At 45.1% G+C, this 18,509-nt stretch overlaps 2 protein-coding genes across 6 annotated transcripts in view; both read right to left on the reverse strand.

The window, feature by feature from the left end:
* CTIF (cap binding complex dependent translation initiation factor) overlaps positions 1 to 18,509 on the reverse strand; it is a 300,698-nt gene that overhangs the window by 157,627 nt on the left and 124,562 nt on the right. The gene's annotated exons all lie outside the window — the stretch shown is intronic.
* LOC100662924 (synaptosomal-associated protein 23-like) lies at positions 7,287 to 17,449 on the reverse strand. The gene has a single exon (XM_064294544.1). The coding sequence runs from the start codon at positions 13,823 to 13,825 to the stop codon at positions 13,193 to 13,195; it is 633 nt and encodes a 210-aa protein (XP_064150614.1). The 5' UTR covers positions 13,826 to 17,449; the 3' UTR covers positions 7,287 to 13,192.

The following is an 18,509-nucleotide window of genomic DNA, read 5'->3' on the forward strand; positions in this document are numbered from 1 at the left end:
AATCCTATCTCTATCATGTTGATGAGATGGGATTAGTAGCAGCTATGTTAATGAGGCAGGATTCAATCTACAATATTAGGTTGTGTCTTGAGCCAATCTCTTTTGAGATATAAAAGAGAGAAGCGAGCAGAGAGACAGGGGGACCTCATACCACCAAGAAAACAGCACTGTGAGCACAGTGCATCCTTTGGACCAGAGGTTCCTGAGCAGAGAAGCTTCCAGTCCAAGGGAAGATTGACAACAAGGACCTTCCTCAAGAGCAGACAGAAAAAGCCTTCCCTAGGAGCTGATGGCCTGAATTTGGACTTCTAGCCTGTCAGACTGTGAGAGAATCGACTTCTGTTTGTTAAAGCCATCCACTTGTGGACTCTGTTGCAGCAGCACTAGATGACTGAGACATCGAGGCATGCAGAATCTGTATTACACAAGTTTCAGTGGGGGTCCCCTGCAATTCACCACCTTGTTCCTTACACTCAAGCTGGTTGTTAGGACCAAGTGACACACACAGCTCAAGGTGTTGTCCACATTTCCCCCAAATCACAATGTTGACGGGGGCGAGTGTGAGGCCAGCAGAGGGAGAAGGAGGAGGAATTCTGTGCTGTGCCACACTGGCTACTGCATTAGCTGCTGACCCAGGCTAGTGGAGGTCCTTTAAAGTCATTGTCAAGAGGTAAGAAGGAGTCCCTGGGTAGTGTGAAATGGCTACACTCTGGACTGCTAAGTGAAAGGTTAGCAGTTCAAACCCACCCAGAGGTGCCTTGGAAGAAAGGCCTGGTGATCTGTTTCCAAAAGGTCACAGCCTTGAAAACCCTATGGAGCAGCTCTACTCTTCATACATGGGGTCGCCATGAATTAGAATCAACTCAACGGCAGCTAACAACAACAAGAATCGGGTAAAAGCTATGGCAGCAAGTGAAGGAGATAAGCTATCCTCTGGCTTGGGGAGGGCTCCAGGCTTCAACATAGAGAAGGTGTAACTATAGCCCATTTTACTCTGCTCTTTCTGGAAAAGAAGGGGTTAGTATATCAGTACAATTTTTCTCCTATCCTCTAAAGAGCCTGCTGCTCCCCCACCTAGGGAATCCCCCACTCTCCTCATACACCATGCTCTGTATTTATTATGAGCTGCTGTCTTGTAAATGGGTAGAAAGCAAACACACGCCAGGCAGGATCCAGCGGAATGCTGGGAAGGAAGGGGCAGGACAAGAGATGGACACCAGAGATCCCTCCCTGCTCTTTAGAGAGGATATATCTCTTGAGCAGTGAGTATGAAATTATCAGGCTTGTCCTTTAAGAATGCCCAGTGGAAAGGAGGGATAATGGTGATATATCGCATATATCACATTGATTAAGGGCAGGGTTGCATAATTGTTCTAACTGCCGTCAATATGTTGAACACCTGCAAAAAGTTGAATTGGCAAAAGGTGTGTGATAGATACAACAATGATTAAAAAAAAAAAACAGAGTAGCTGCTGAGGCTGCTTATGTATAACCAAAAACTCATAGGATTTGGTTTCTTGTTTTGGAGGTTTAGGGTTATGGTTTCATGGGACATCCCAGTTAAGTGGCCTAATGACAGGTTTAGTGCTTCTGTTTTACCTCCTAGTTCACTGTGTAGTGCCTGGGGTCTTAAAAGCTTGCAAGTGGCCCTCCAAGGCACAATACTCAGCCTGTATTCACCTGGAACAATAGAGGAAGAAGAAGAGTCAGGAATAGGAGGAGGGTATAGAATGTGTGGCTAATCGCCTCCATGAACAACTGTCTCCTTTGCCAGGAGACCAGAAGAACTGGATGGTGTCTGACTACCATTACTGAACATTCTAATCAAAGATTCTGTAGAAGAATCATGATCAAAAGGGGGAAAATGAAGAACAACATTTCAAATTCTCATGACTCCAGACTTTCTGGAGCCATAGAGGGTAAATGAACCCCTGAAACTACTACCCTGAGATAATCTTTAAACATTAAACCAAAAATATCCCCTGAAGTCTTCTTTAAACCAAACAATAGTTTAGCTTAACTAGTAAAAAAGGTCTGCCTTGAGCATTATGCTCTTTTAAGAACTATTTATATGGGATCAAAGTGACAAGAGCAACTCGAAAGATGAGGGGAGAGTGAGTTTATGTTAATGGGGGAGGAACAACTCAGAAAAGGATAAGAATTGTTGCACAACTTGAAGAATGTAATCAATGTCATTATACTGCACATGTAAAAAGTGTTGAATTGGTGTATGTTCTGCTATGTATATTCTCAACAACAACAAAATTAATAAAATTGAAAAAACAAAACGTAGCGCACAGTGGCCTTTGCTCTAAAGGCCTTTCTTTGCTTGACAAATCCTTCTGCTCTGCTTTGAAAGAGCCCTGTGTGGTGTCAGGCCAGGGGTAACCCCCATCAGACATGACAGAACTGGCTTCTGGTTCACAGAGGTTCCTGGTGTTTAGTCAGCGTGAGTTGGGTCTGCCTGGAGGAGCATCACCCTGGGTCAGGGCTCCGCCTCAGCATCTGCACGTGAACACAGGTCTCCTGTCAGCTCTGTGCCCAGAAAGACAACTCCCTGGCAACAGGTCCTCTTCTGTCTAACCTCTGACCACTTTTGATAACTAAATGGGCCTGGGAGACAAGCAGAGTACAAAATCAAGACTCTTCTGAGAGGGCGGAAAGATAATACCTCCTCCACATGCAATGCTGCAAAGCACATGTGAAACACATGTACACACACATGCACATGTGCACACACAAAGCAAACATATACATGTACATATGCACACACGTACACACATTTACACAAACATACATGCAGGCACACATGCACACACGCACACATAAACACGCATGCCCATCCCAGAGACCAGTCATGGTGTAAGTTGCAGCTCTGTGGGGCAGCCCGTGAATGCTCTGGTCACAAAAACACGTTATGTGAAACCAGCCTGTTCCACTGAGGCAGGAGGCTGGTTTCTCACGACTTGATGTGGTGGGTATTTCTGAGGGATTGAGGGCAGGCCCTGCAGAGCTGTGGCCCAGAAGAGTTAACCCCTAGCAGTTAATAATCCCAGGCTGGGAGTGCAGGGGCCTTGTTCTGAGATGACAGCTATAAGCCAATAAATCTTGGGTCTAGGGGTGTGGGCAGGGGGAGGAAGAGAAAAGCAAATATTCTGAGCAAGGACAGCATGTGTGCCTGGTGGCCTTGCGGCCAGCTGGCCCTGTGACAAGAGCAATGTACTTCCACTGGACCATTCACCCACCGACCCGGACATCTACCCACCCCACCCCATCATCCACCATCCCCTTCCTCCATCCATCCTATAAATATTATTACCTTAGCCATTGGGGTCACAGTAATGGGAAAAAACAGACAAAATTGCTGTTCTTATAAGGCATACATTCTAGTGAAACGAGAGACAGCAAGCACGTATATAATATGATAAATGGTTAGAAGTGCCATGGAGCAAAACAAGGCAGGGCAAGGGGCTGAGAGCAGCAGGCGTGGGTGGAGTGGTCAGGGAAGACCTCTCTGCTGCCTAGGTCTCAGGCTTTAAGGTGCTTCATATCTATTTGAGAAAAGAAATCCAGGGGAAAAGCAAGACGGCATTATTCCTAGGGAGCAGGCAAGGTACGTGAGGGCTGGCTACCAGCGGGGCTGGTGCCTGGTAGGAGGATGGCCCCACCCTCAGCACACCTGGAGGGGCCTGGAGAAGGAGGGGGCCGGGGAGACACCCTACGTTCATAGACCTGAGGCTGTAAGGCAGTAGATGCTGCTTGCTGCCTTGTTGCACCCTGGCCATGCTGGCTCCTCTCCTGGCTCCCCAGACCTGGCTGGTGGAGAAGAACCCCTGGATCCCAAACCTCACCCCCGGATGTGGGGCCCGAGAGGGCAGGGCCGCCTGTCTCATTGACCATAGCACACCCAGCCCGAGAAGAGTGCCTGGCTCATAGAGGGTGCTGACGACACACCCGAGGAAGGAAAGAAGAAAAGGAGGAAGGAGAAAACGGGGCCCTAACTTTGGCTGTACCTGCTCTACGGAAGTGGAAGAGCAGCAGGAGCAGTGGTGGCAGTGGGCGGGGTCAGAGGCTTGGGGTTCCTACCACATGCCCACACACTCACTGCAGGGACCCCCAGCAGGGCCTGGGGCTGTGTCTTACTCTGGGACTAGGAGTCAAAAGCGAGTGAGCAAGAGGGCTATGTCTGTGCACAGTCCACATCACCCCGGCCTTCCCCACGGATGTGCTCCATGGAGACCCACAGTTCAACTGTCAGTATCCAGCACAGCCAGCTTTCCTTCGGGGTCTGAAAAAGGTCCTTGTCTCGAGATCACATAAAGGGTCCCAGACAGAGCTGGAGGGAAATGCAGAACAAAATTCTAATTCACAAAAAACAACCAGACTTACTGGTCTGACAGAGACTGGAGAAACCCCAAAAGTATGGCCCCCAGGCACTCTTTCAGCTCAGTAATGAAGTCATGCCTGAGGTTCACCCTTCAGCCAAAGATTAGACAGGCCCATAAAGCAAAACAAGACTAAAGGGGCACACCAGCCCGGGGGCAAGGACTAGAAGGCAGGAAGGAAGAGGAAAGCTGGTAAAAGGGAACCCAAGGTCGAGAAGGGAGAGTATTGACATGTGGTGGGGTTGTTAACCAAAGTCACAGAACAATGTGTGTACGAACTGTTTAATGAGAAACTAGTTGGTTCTGTAAACTTTCATCTGAAGTACAATAAAAATAAGTAAATAAATGAAAAAGGTCCTTGTCTTGATGACTCCCACCAGGCCGAGGTGCCAACTTGCACTCAGGACCTCATTAGGGAAAGTCACATGTCTCTGACCACCCCTGGCATGATGCTGAAATGCGTTCACTCTGAGTGAGGTGGAGACCATGAAGCAGGAAGGCACCACCCCTCCCCTCCCTGCTTTTCTCCCTCCCAGTTTGGTGCCCACTGGGTGGGATGATGGGCAAAATCCCCAGGCTTTACAATGGGTTATTCTGTGTGCGTGTATTTATGTATGAATGTGTATGTGTGGTGAAATAGGTATATAACAAAATATTTGCCATTCCAACCAACGTGTATAGTTCAGTGGCATTAATTACATTCCCCATATTGTACAACCATTACCACTATCCAGTTCTAATTTTTTTCATAGCCCTTAACATAAAACCATATTTCCTTTGCCAAGATAGAGAGCTGAATTTGTGTAAGTTCAGTGGCTCACCAGGTAATTCCACTGTATTACCAACCCGTTTTTACAGAACAGGAAGCTTAGTATAAGGTCAAACTGCTCCAGGCCACCCAACTATTTAGCAGCAGTCCATGTCTGCTGCCTCCAAGGCTCATGCTCCCAACTGGGTTGTCACATGGCATACGGTGTCAGGATAGAGAAGTGAAGGCTGCAGGATAGACCCTGGGGCATTGGAGAGCTCCCTCCTGCCCTACCTCACACCCATGGGCCAGCCGTGCACCTGGGGATCAAGAAGCAAGGAGGAGTGGCCGAAAACAAGCCCCTCCCATGCTAGAGCTCTATGTGGGCAGCCACTTCTGTACCATGGGACAGGCTTCCCTGATGACCACTTTAGGCCTGGAGAACAGATGTCAGAAGGCCTGGTTCAGATGTCCTCCCAACGTCTGCCCTGCAGGGCACTTGCCTGCTGTGGCCCTCAGATGTTCTAGATGATGGCCCACCAGCAGGCTTCCCACTGGCCTCTCCTCCTCTTGCTTCTCTTCGCTGGAGGGTGGTGTCCATGCCGCCAAACTCGCACTGCTCTTCACTCCACAGGTTGGTGGGGTGGGGGCCTCCTGGCTGCTGCTGTGCCTAATTCTTGTTCAGTCAGCCTTGATCAGGTTTAGGAGGCCACCACAGAGTTCAATGTCACAGTCTGCAGCTTCACAGAAGCCAAATCCACTTTACCCTTAAGGTATCCCTGTGACCTCTAACCACTCACTTGGACCACTGTCTGATAGAAATTATATAGGCGTAACTATCTCATAGAAGGCCCTGGGTGGCACGAATGGTTAAGCACTTGACTACTAGCAGAAAGGTTGATGATATGAACCCACCCAAAGGCACCTCAGAAGACAGGCCTGATGATCTGCTTCTGAAAGGTCACAACCTTGAAAAACCTACAGAGCAGTTCTACTCTGACACACATGGGGTCACCGTAAGTCAGAACTGACTTGACGGCAACAGGAAACAATAACCATTATCTCATGGTGTCCCTGGGTGGTGCAAATGGTTAACTGCTAACCAAAAGGTTGAATGTTCGAGTCCACCCAGAGGTACTTGGGAAGACAGTTCTGGCAATCTGCTTCCAAAAACAGCCACTGAAAATCCTATGGCGTGCAGTTCTACTCTGTTACACATGGAATTGCCATGACTCTGGAATAGACTCCAAGAGAACTGGTTTTTCATTTCTTAAACTATCTCATAGGTCTGTTGTCTGTCTCTCACACATATATTAGCTCTTTGAAATGAGTGAAAGCGTTACACAAATACAAGAATGTCTTCCTCCTGTTGTGTTAAGGAGCCTCCCAGACTGCAGACGATGTAGACAAACAGCACTGAGCAGTTCAGCCTTTATTAGGAGGCAGCGCAATCATGGAATACTGGAGCTGGAAGAGTCTGAGGATCCTAGTTCAGGCTGAGAAGTGGAGAAAGGTCTCAAGCAGGGAGGCAGCCACATTGGTCACTGGCCAGGTAAACCCTGTGGCCACAGCCTTGCTCTCTCCTAGCTGACACACCTGTCTCCTCCCTCATGCCTGGGCATCAACTCTCCATTTGGCCTCTTGGAAAACATGGTCCTTTCTCTTGTTCTTCATGAGCCTGTATCAGGCTCCTACCATTCCCCAAAATGCTAAGTAAGTAAATGACTTTTATATTTCCAGAAAACTCTGGCTGACCTGGAGTGAGGGCCTCATGAATAGTCTGGCCCAGAAGAAGGACCAGACACTGCCACCAGCTGCCATGCCTACTGGGCAAACCCATGAAGCAGGAACCCCATGGAGGTCGGCAGGTGTTGTTGTTTTGTGGTTGATCGTTTCATATCCATGGAGTCATGGAGAGCAAACATGACCCCAAAGGCAGCCCTGTTGGGAAGAATCTACCGGGCAATGTCAAATACAAGAGACATTTATTTGTTAATACGTTAATGAACAGGAAAAACAGATAAGAATATTGAAGGTCAGGGACTAAGAACCAACAGGAAAATGTTAGAAGATTGATTCTATCTTATATGATCTAAAATGTAAAACCTCTACCAGGGAGGCTAAAATTCCATAGTGTACTCCACTACAAAAAAAAAAAAAAAAACTCTGTTGTTGTTGAGTCAATTCCGACTTCTAGTGACCCTATAGGACAGAGTAGAACTGTCTCATAGGGTTCCCAAGGAGTGTCTGGTGGATTCGAACTGCCGAGCTTTTGGTCAACATCCAAACACTTAACCGCTGTGCCACCAGGGCCCCAGACAGAGGAGGAAAATGCCTCAAGGGCCTCTGTGAATGGATGGTTAGTCACTTTTCTGCCCCTGCACTGGTGGGCCAGAGCTGGCCTGTCAGAGAACAGGAGCAGGGGCAGGGGGCAGCAGGTGGGCAAGGAGGCCATGGCAAAGGAGTACCCAAAAGCAGCAAGGCCATGTCCCAGGCTTTGTGGAGCAAGTATTGCGGTCCTTCAGCAATGCTCTTTATACCATAGTTTCAATCAACTGCTTGTCTGATTTACTCAAATTCCTGCAGATACTTAGGGAGAAACAAACATTAAACAGTATGTTGGGCTCATGTGCTCTTAATAACAGAATATATGCTATATATTTATATGTACGTAACATTGTACCAGGCACATACTCCAATCCAAGAATTCTGAACTTTATGGGCAGTTTAAGGGTTTTCAAGAGTAATTTTGACTCAAGGTGATAATTTTCTTCTGAACCTAATCCCCAAGTAAAATGTAAATTCACTGTTTTTCTCACTTTGCCACAATCCAGTAGGAAAGTCTCTTTACTCGGGTTGGCTTAAGTCATAGTTTCCTTGGACTCACTCCAAGGACAATGCTAACATCCAAAGCCTAAGTTCACAGGGCTGCAGGAACTGGGCTCTTAGGGCACCTGGCTTCTTCCCGCTCCCTTTGACCAGATTAAGGCATTCATCTCTATACTGCCAAATTCAGTATTAATATGGTCACACCAAAAAGAGCTGACCTCCCTGGTAACTGTGTTGCCAAAAATTAAAAAGTATGAGCAACATGGTCTTACTAAGATTTCCAATAAAGAAGAAAGGTAAGAAACCAGTACATACAGATGAATTCCTAAAAAGCTGCTTGTATGCAGAAAAATTTCTGTGTGAAATTGTCTTTTAACTGTACTAGGCAATTACAAGTCCTGCTCTAAATATCTTTGGTAAAATGAATAACTGTCTCCATTTTACTATTTTTTTAAAGTGAATCCAGATACTTTAGGGCTACTGGTTGTATCTCTCTCTCAAATCTACCATTTCAGAAATTCAATTACTTGTTCCTTTCCCGGAAAGCTGGACTGACCTCCCGCTGTGTAGAGGTGGGCTACTAAGAACTCCCTGACACCAAAAAGGGTCTTCACGGGTTGCCTTAAATTGGGCAGCCACTGGTTTTGGCCCACAGGCTCCCTAAGCCATTGCAGCAATCGCAGCTCCGATGACCTCCTTGGTATCTATTTCCCTTCATGTGCCTGGAGTACACAGTGATTTGACCTAATTTCAGGAGCATAGTGATGGCTCAAGAAAGAGTGGAAGGGAATCTGAGAGCCTGGACTCAGGGCATTGACATGCAGCCCCCAGGCACTTCCTGGCCATCCTCCCCACCCCCTGCCTCCTTCTGTTCTGTTCAGGCTTGGACTTCCATCCCCTCCTCCTCTCCATCTCCGGAGCCTCTGCCTCCTGCAGCATCTCCTCACCTCACTCCAGCGCTTTAGGCACAAAGCATTCCAAGCCCAGTCTGTCCACCTCCTCCAGGCTATCCACTTTGCTGTCCAGCCTCCTAACTCCCCCACCTTACCGCCCGCAGAGAAGATCAGTGGCCATCAGGATGATTCTGGTTCATGGCAACCCCATATTTTTACAAGTAGAACTTCCCCATGCGGTCTTGAATGGCTGTGATCTTTCAGAAGTAGGTCTCTGGGCCTGCCTTCCAAGGCATCTCTGAGTAGATCTGATCCACCACCATTTTGGTTAGTAGCTTAATGGTCTGCTCTACCCAGTGATTCCAGGGAGAAGGCACTAACAACTATATGGCACATCGGGGTAATTCAAAGAGGCTGCTTGAGGCCAGAGAGCAGCAGCCCACAGCACTGGCCACCTGATGCCACACCTTGGCTCAACCAGGACTCAGCACATCAATACAGATGCTCTGCTTTCAGAAAACAACCAAAAAACCAAACCCAGTGCCGACGAGTCAATTCCGACTCATAGAGACCCTATAGGACAGAGTAGAACTGGCCCATAGAGTTTCGAGGAGCGCCTGGCGGATTCGAATTGCCGACCCTTTGGTTAGCAGCCATAGCACTTAACCACTACGCCACTAGGGTTTCCATGCAACTAAAATACTGCAAAGAGTCTAAAAAGTAGTTGTAAAAATTCTGAGTATTTGTGTTGATGCTGAGTCAACCCTCTAGACCAGGGGTCAGCAAACATTTTCTATAAAGACCCCAGATAGTAAATATTTTAGGCTTTGAAGACCATATGGTCTCTGTCACAACTATGTATTTCTGCCATTACAAAGCAAAAGCAGCTATAGACAACATGTAGACAAATAAATGTGGCTGTGTTCCAATAAAACTTTATTTAAAAAAACAAGTCATGGGCTGGATTTGGCCCACAGGCCATAGTTCGTCAACCCCTGCTCTAGGGAACTGTTTGGAATGCCAAATGCCTCTTGCAGCAGCCCATCTTCCCATTCTGGGCCCTTCCCCTACACTCTCCGCCTCACTGCTATATGAACCTGCCTTCAGGAAAGGACCTGACAAACTCAGTTCCCCTGAGATGAGAATAAATGGATTATAATTACATTTATATCAATGAAAACCTTAGATCATGGCTTGCAACCCTGGCTGCTCACTGAAAACCCCTGGGGAGCTTTCAAACATCCTGATGCCCAGGTCGCATTGTAGACACTTGGATGTGATTGATCTGGGTGTGGTCTGGGCTCAGGGATGTTAAAAGCTCCCCAGGTAATTCTACAGAGTAGCCAAGTTGACAATCACTGCCTTAGACCAAAAAGAAAAAACCAGTAGTGGTAGTTTTGGTTTGTTTTTGAATGAGTGAGCCTGCGAGATAGAGTTTGTCTTTTCCCTTAGGGGTGGAGATGGGGAGGAAGTATGTCCAGAGCTCTTGAAATTAAGCCACACTGACTGTCACCTTTGGCTAAGGATGGAACTACGTAGATTTCACGATCCTTTGGCAAGATTCATTTCTCATTTTTGTTTCCCTCTTGACCTCTAGTATGGTTCCCTACTGGCAGTGCATGCTTTATTAATACTGACTAATCATCAAAATTTTACTTGAGGGCCTAACATTCAATCTGTCCATCACTGTGCCAAAAAAAGAAAAAACTTGATGAGGTCCTACCTTTGAAGGCCTTGTAGTCAGTGCAGGGAGACAAGAGAAGTACAGATGAAATAAATAATAGTGTTATCTGTATTATCTATATACCATAAAGCAGTGGCTCCCACCCTTTGCTGTACATTGGAACTACCTGGGGAGATTTTTTTAAATAGCCATGCCCAGGTCATACCCTAGGGGGTGGAAGACTGCCACCCCTATCTTTAAAAATTATCAGGGGATTCCAATGTGCAGCAAAATTTGGAAGCCACTGTGACTTGAAGTGTGGCCCATGGACCAGCAACCTCAACTTCACCTGGGAGCTAGTTAGAAATCTGAAAGTTCAGGTCTCACTCACACCTGCCGAATCAGAATCCACAATCTAACCAATCCACATGCTGTTTGTATGCCCATTAAAGTTTTGTTGTTGGTGTTATTTTTAATAGCAGCTATCATTTACGAAGCTCTTACATTTGCCAGGCACTTTTCTAATTGCTTTACCTGCATTACCGTGTTGAGACTTCGCAACAACTCTATGAGGTAGAATTATTTATCCCCATTTTACAAAGAAACTGAGGGACAGAAATAGGCTTACAGTCACTCAGCCACAGGTGGCAGAGCGCAAGTGTAAATTCGGACCATTTGGTGCCTTAGCTCATGCTTCCAACCGATACACAATATTACGGGGTAGCATATTGATATCCTCAGGACTATTTCACAGGACAGTATTAAAACAATGTTTTTTTTTTTTTTTTTTGCCTTAGGAAGGGGATTTAAGTATAGCACAATCCCCATTGTTTTACACCTTCTTTCTTTACACATTTACCATCATCTGCCAAACTACTCCTTCTAGCCTAAAGCATTGCTATTACAGAGAGCCTAATTGAGTCTCACTGAATTGAAATATTTTCCTGTCCAGCCTTTGAAAGTTCCTATGTTAACTGAATCTTCTCCAGGAAGTGGGCTGTAGTTCTCCCTCACAAACATTTCCTTTCAGTCACTAGTGTATTTAAGCCCAAATGAATAAAAGATTAGTAATGATGAAAATGAACCTCATGGCAAATCATAGAAAGAAAAATCCTGTCAATATTTCCACTGAAAATTAGAAAGGTGCTAAAGGCAACTTTCCAAGTTGGAATGCTTCTTGATTTATGGACATTTGCTTTATTTGATTGGCTAAATGAGAGCAGATTACATTGCTGCCCTCAAAATAATAAGTCACGAAAACACGTTACCTATTTGAAAGAACAATTCCATTGTTAGTTACAAGATTTAATTGTAAAGACCAAGCCAAACCAAGCCATATTAATAGCTCTGTGGTATGCAGAGGCTAGTTTTTAAATAAAAGTAACAAATAAAAATCTGATTCTCCTAACACTGTTCAAGATCTAAATAAACTCTACCCTGGATAAGGCTCAACTAAACCAAAGGCGTAATACACCTCATCACTTTTAGTTAAACGGGGTAAGTTTCAGCTATTTTTTTTTTTTTTAAGTCTAAAGCTATGTAAAACTCAAAGCAATCTATTTTTCTACCTGAGATCAAAATAAATTCTTTTTTTTTTTCCTATCTGAACATAATTATCGGCATTGAGGTAAATCTGAACTCACTTGATATACTTTGCCAAACTTTTCCAAAAAATTTTAAGCCCTGCTTTAGAGAGAAATTCTCATGTTACACATATGTATTTACATTTTTTTTTTTCCTTCGAAGACTAATAACAAATTACAGGCCTGATATGGGATCATGATACTACTAACAATATGAAAATAAAAAGCAATTTGTTTATACAAAGTGTTTCTGAATGGTCTAATATGAAAAGGGATCACAAAGTCCACATACATATGTTAATCACTAAGAGTTCAGAAAATTAGCTCGGTTTAAGAAAACTCATTCTATTCCTCTTTTAGGAATTAAAATAAATAAATAAACCCAAACCCTCTGCTGTGGAGTCGATTCTGATTCATAGCGACCCATAGGAAGGAGTAGAACACTGCTCCATAAGGTTTCCAAGGAGTGCCTGGTAGATTCGAACTGTCGACCTTTGGTTAGCAGCCAAATTCTTAACCACTGCACCACCAGCGTTTCCCTTTTAGGAGCAGAGGTTGCATATTTGTGATGTGTAACAAAAATGTTGTGCATAAAAGCTCCAAAATCAAGTGTAGCCTAAATTGGCAGTAACTGCGACTTGAATTAAAAACTAATTCCAACGAGACCTTTACTGTGGCTATGTAACTTTCCGCTTTGGAATCCGCAGGATGTTACTGAGGTAAAAATCCCTTATCTCTGCCACCTTTCCCCCCTCAAACTACAGCTTCCTTCTTCATGGCTATCTTTGCAAATCCTGAAAGCAAAAGAACCTGCTTAAAGTAAGCAAGGAGGATGAAAAACAACACAATATGTGATGTATGAAAACCAATCTAAGAGTATGAACTGAGGAAAAAAATACCAGAAGGAAGGCTGAGCAGCACAGTCTGGCCTCAAAGGAAAAAGAAAATTAAAAAATAAGGGGGCTTTTACTCCTTTGGCCCTTCTTACATTATCTCCCAATTAGAAGAGTGTGTGACCAAAACTCTGAAAAAGTAATGACTCTGAAGGAGGAGCCAGGGAAGTAAATAAATGATAAAGTACAGCGGTAGCTTTAGCTGTCAATGAGTTTCTTTGCTCTGGCATTGGCAATGTCAATACGATCTTTGTTGCTGTCAGCCTTTTCTGTGATCCGGTCTATCTGTCGATTTTGAGCCTCAATCTCATTGCCCATGTCCAGGGCCATGTTTTTTAGATTTCCCAGGATGCTGCCCACCTGAGTCAAGTTCTCCTCCATTTCATCTTCTCTGGCATCATTAGTTACACGTTTAATGTATCCACTGCTGGCTGCTCCTGTGCCTGCTTGCAGAGGCTGGCCATTTGCCGCCCGGCCTGGCTGCTTAGATATTACATTAGGTGAGTTGTCTCCGCCATCTCCCCATGTTGCCTTAGAGGCCTCACCAGACTCAAAGTTCTTCACCTTGTTACATGGGCAGACACAAAGACCACAGCACTTGTCGAGTTCTGTTAAAGTCTTCTCTGCCTCTCTCATGTCTTTTTTGATTTGGTCCATGTCTTCTCCTATACGGTTTAGTTGTTCCCCTTGTTCATCCAGCATGGTGATGGTCTTGATTCCTGCATCCTGAGACTCAATGGCCAAACCCAGGATTCTCCTTGTACTTTCCAGAGACTCATCAGTAACCTGGTGAGCCCTCAGCTGAATTTCTCCTGATGACAGATTATCCATGATGAATCAAAACTCTTGAGAGGCATAGAAGAGGAAATGTGGATATTCAAGAAGTTGCAGCCACTCCTCTCTCAGCTGCCAGCTTGGACACCCCAGACCGGACCTAGACTACCCATTAAAGTTTGAGAAGCACTGCTGTAGTGTACCATGTTCTGAGAAAGAAAAGGTTCTAGAATGTTCCAGCACAGTAATTAGAAAACGCTTCTTAGAAGAAGGGGAAAACAAGAGAGATTCTGAGGAAGCGGAGGATTAGAGACACTGAGGTAGCACAGAGGGCTCCTAAGGCTGACTAGAGAGGAAAAGAAGAAACCTGGTCTTTGTGTACAGTGAGTCAAAAATAAGAACCAGTAGTCTGGAAGAGGGTTTTTCACAAAATGACAAAAATTAAATCATATTTACCTGTTGCCATTGAGTTGATTCTGACTCCTGGCAACCTCATGTATTACAGCGTAGAAATGCCCCATAGGGTTTTCTTGGCTGTAATCTTTACTGAAGCAGGTCACCAGGCCTTTCTTCCATAACACTGCTGGGTGGGTCTGAACTGCCAAGCTTTAGGTCAGTAGTCAAGCACAAACTGTTTGCACCACCCAGGACCTTTAATCATATTTAGTCACGTAGTTAACAAGCTGAGGTCTTGAAAAGGATAAAATGACAGGAAAATAGGGCTTTCTTGGAACATTTGGGACAATGATTAAGGGGCAGTGGATGATGAGGATGGATGGGGAAGTGAAGGAAGATCCCAGGAGACCATGGATGCCCCACAGAGGACTTTAGACTTTGTGTCCAGAAGACCTTGAAGAGCTGGAGTTGCCTCTTGAGTCAGGGAGGGAGGTGATGGGAGATAGGACTGAGCAAAAGTACACAGGACAGTTCCTTTGGGGGCAGACTGGCAAGAGAAGCAGAAGTGAGGCAGGCCGAGCAGATGGGGGGCTATTGCCTGGCCTGGGTGAGGAACACCTGGATCTAGTAGCTGAGTGAGGGCTGGAGAAAGACATTTCAAAGGAGGGGACTGGTTAGACTTGGTGGGGTGGTAAGAGAGTCACAGAGGATTCTGAGGTGTCAGATCCGGGATACTGGGCTGTACAACTGATTGGAGGGAAGTCTTGAACCTTAAGTGTACTTACAGGGAGCCCTGGTGGTACAGTGGTTAAGTGTTCAGCTGCAAGCCTAAAGGCCAGTGGTTCAAATCCACCCAGCAGCTCCACAGGAGAAAGATCTGCTGATCTGTTCCCGTCAAGATTACAGCCTAGGAAACCTGATGGTGGCAGTTCTACTCTGTTGCACAGTCACTATGAGTTGAAAACTAACTCAGTGGCCTCTAACTGTAACAACAAGTATACTTATAACATATTCTTTTAGTAATAATCCTCCAAAAGTTATCTATGGGACCCTGAAGTCTTCTTAAAACCAACAATAGTTTAGCTTAACTAGTAAAGAATGTCTGCCTTGAGCATTATGCTTGTTTAAAATCCACCTATATGGGAATAAATTGACAACAGCAACTCAAAAGACTAGATAGGAAACTTAGGGGGCAGAGAGTTTATGTCAATGGGGGAGGAACAACTCAGAAAAGGAGGGTGAGAATGGTTGCGTAATTCAAAGAATGTAATCAGTGTCACGGAATTGTACGTGTAGAAACTGTTGAACTGGTGTTTGTTTTGCTGTGTATATTCTCAACAACAATAACAAAAATAAAACAAATTATTATTTATTTTTTTTTTAGAAAAAGCCATCTACGGGAAACTACAAAGGCCTCTAGTAAACATGTCCCTCAAAGGGCAGGAGAGAGGAAAAGCTAAACTATACACAAGCCCTGGGATTGTCTTTGGGACCAGTGGGCCACGAACACCCAGAGCGGCTCTTGAGCGCGATCCCTTTGTTTCTGGGCCTCTGGAAGTCTAGTTGATTCCCAGTTGACTTAGAAATGCCAGGAGGTTTTCCCAGGTTGCAGTCGAACTGAAACAATAACTGCAGAGTGGACGTTACCACAATTGTTTCCACTGAAGTTATTTTGGGGGAGTTTAGGAAGATTGTCTATTCCAAGACATTTCCTTCACTCAACTCCCTTTATAAAAATACTGATGAAAGAAGCCAGTGTCGCCACCATTATGCCTGCCCTGCTCCCAAGCACGTGTGCAGTCATACTTGGTCGAATGACTCCAGACGGCACCAATGAGCCCCCATACAAAAAAAAAACCCATGGCTGTTGAGTTGATTCTGACTCATTGCAACCCTATAGGACAGAGAAGAACTGCCCCATAGGGTTTCCAAGGAGTGCCTTGTGGATCTGAACTGCCGACTCTTTTGTTTAGCAGCCATAGCTTTTAACCACTACACCATCACGGTTTTCATGAGCTGTCTTATGTCCAGGAGCTTGGTGCTATGTGTGATGGGGAGGTAGGGAAAGGCTTAAGCAAATTAGTAAAATAGCTAGATCTGTGTACTTTAAAGATCATGATAAGGTTATGTGGTAGACGGATTTAAGGGCAGTTCAACCCATCCAGCAACACCATGGAAGAAAGGCTTGGCAATCTGCTTCTATAAAGAGTACAGCCAAGAAAACCCTATGGTGCAGGTCTACTCTGTAACACATGGGGCCACCATGAATCAGAATCAACTTGACAGCAACAGGTAAATAAAACACCCACCACCCATCTGTCAGTCTGTCGTACTCTGGTGGCTTGCATGTTGTTATGATGCTAGAAGCTATACCACCAGTATTTCAAATCCCAACAGGGCCACCTATGGTGGACAGGTTTCAGTGAGCCTTCCAGATTAAGACAGATGAGGAAGAAAGGCCTGGCAATCTACTTCCAACAATCAGCCAATGAAAACCCTATGATCATAACAGAACATTGTCTGGCTTGCTTGCTTTGAATGCCAGAGGAGGACATTGTGTTTGGTGAAGTAGAGGATCAGCGAGGGCATGGGAGACCCTTGGTGAGGCTGATTGGCACAGTAGCTACAACAATGGACTTGAACTAGTTGGCGATCCTGAGGACGATGCAGGACCGGGCAATGTCTTGTTCTGTTGTATATAAGCTCATCATGAATCAGAGTCAACTTGACGACAGCTATCTACTTATCTATTTAAACCAAACAAAACACAGAGGAAGTAAGTTAGCAGGTTATCACAATAGACAAGAGATGACTAGGGCTAAACCAGGATTAGGAGAGCAGAGGGGATGGGAGGAGCAGCATACAGAAATGTTTAAGAATAAAATCAACTGGTTTTGGTGAAGGACAGAAGGTCGGCGACAGGACACCGAACATCATCAGTGAGAAACACAATGGCAAATGATACACACTTCCTGCTCTCAAGGAACCCTACACACTCTTGTAGAGAAAATAACCAAATATTGTGCAAGGCAGGGTGTGATTAATATCAAGCAGACCTGGAGAGAGGTCGCTGAACTAATGTTTTATCATTTTGGATAAGCCCTGGCTAACCCTGTGCCCTTCTATGATGCAAACACATTACAGAACACGGAGACGGGACAAGTCATTAACACCCAGGGCGGAGGCTCTTGGCCCTGGCTGCACATTAGAGAGCCACCTTTAAAATTCTTGATGCCCAGAGCCCACTGCCTAGAGATTTTGTTAAACTGTCTAGGATGGGGGCCAGGCATGGGTTTTTTTTTTTTTTTTTTTTAAAGCTCCTCAAATGATTCTAATGTGCAGCAAGGAGTGAGAGTTGGGACACTGCACCAGAGGGTTTCAGAGGCCCCGAAATAAGATTTTCTGCTCTGCTGTGCCGGAGATGATGCAGTTTCACACCAGGCTTAATGGGACTATAAGGAATAAAACGTTCTTCCTGGTCACTAACTTTTTGTTTTTTTAATAGTTTATTTTATTTGTGCCATTATTGAGAATATGCTCAGCAGAAAATACACCAATTCAACAGTGACATTAATTACGTTCTTCAAGTTGTATAACCATTCTCACCCTCCTTTTCTGAACTGTTCCTCCCCCATTAACATAAACTCACTGCCCCAAAACTTTCCTACCTAATCTTTCAATTTGCTGTTGTCAATTTGATCCCATATAGTTCTTTAAAAGAACACGATGCTTAAGGCAGACATTCTTTACTAATTAAGCTAAACTATTATTTGGTTTAAAGAAGACTTCAGAAGGTTTTTTTGGTTTAAGTTTTAAAGATTATCACAGGGCAATAGTTTCAGAGGTTCATCCAGCCTCAGTGGCTCTAGAAAGTCTGGATTCCATAAAAATTTGAAATTCTCTTCTGCATTTTCCCCATTTTGATCAGGATTCTTGTATACAATCTTTAATCAAAACATTCGGTAATGGTAGCCGGGTACCATCCTGGTCACTAGCTTTTGATTCTTTGAATTGCTCCAAGGCGTTTGGGTCATCTCTTCTTGCAGCCCAGAGAGGTTTCCCCTGGTCCAGTTTCCCCAGTGCCTCAGCAAGGCTTCTTCCCTGGCTCCCCACTCACAGGCTTGGATTGTCTGACCCTGTATCTTTAACCAATCAGGTTTCCTCCTCCAGTGGATGGACATCCTGCCCAACCTGAAGGCCTGCCTGACCCACACAGTCAGCCGCCTGATGCCGCCCTTTGGGTGTCCTGAGAAGACCCCGCTAAGGTGGAGTAATGTGTTTCCTTGACCACATCACGCACCAGCCTGTTGGAACAAGGTCCTTTTTCTTGCTGCCAGGAAAGGCC

Source organism: Loxodonta africana, chromosome 11, assembly GCF_030014295.1.
Source record: "Loxodonta africana isolate mLoxAfr1 chromosome 11, mLoxAfr1.hap2, whole genome shotgun sequence".
Lineage (NCBI taxonomy): Eukaryota > Metazoa > Chordata > Mammalia > Proboscidea > Elephantidae > Loxodonta > Loxodonta africana.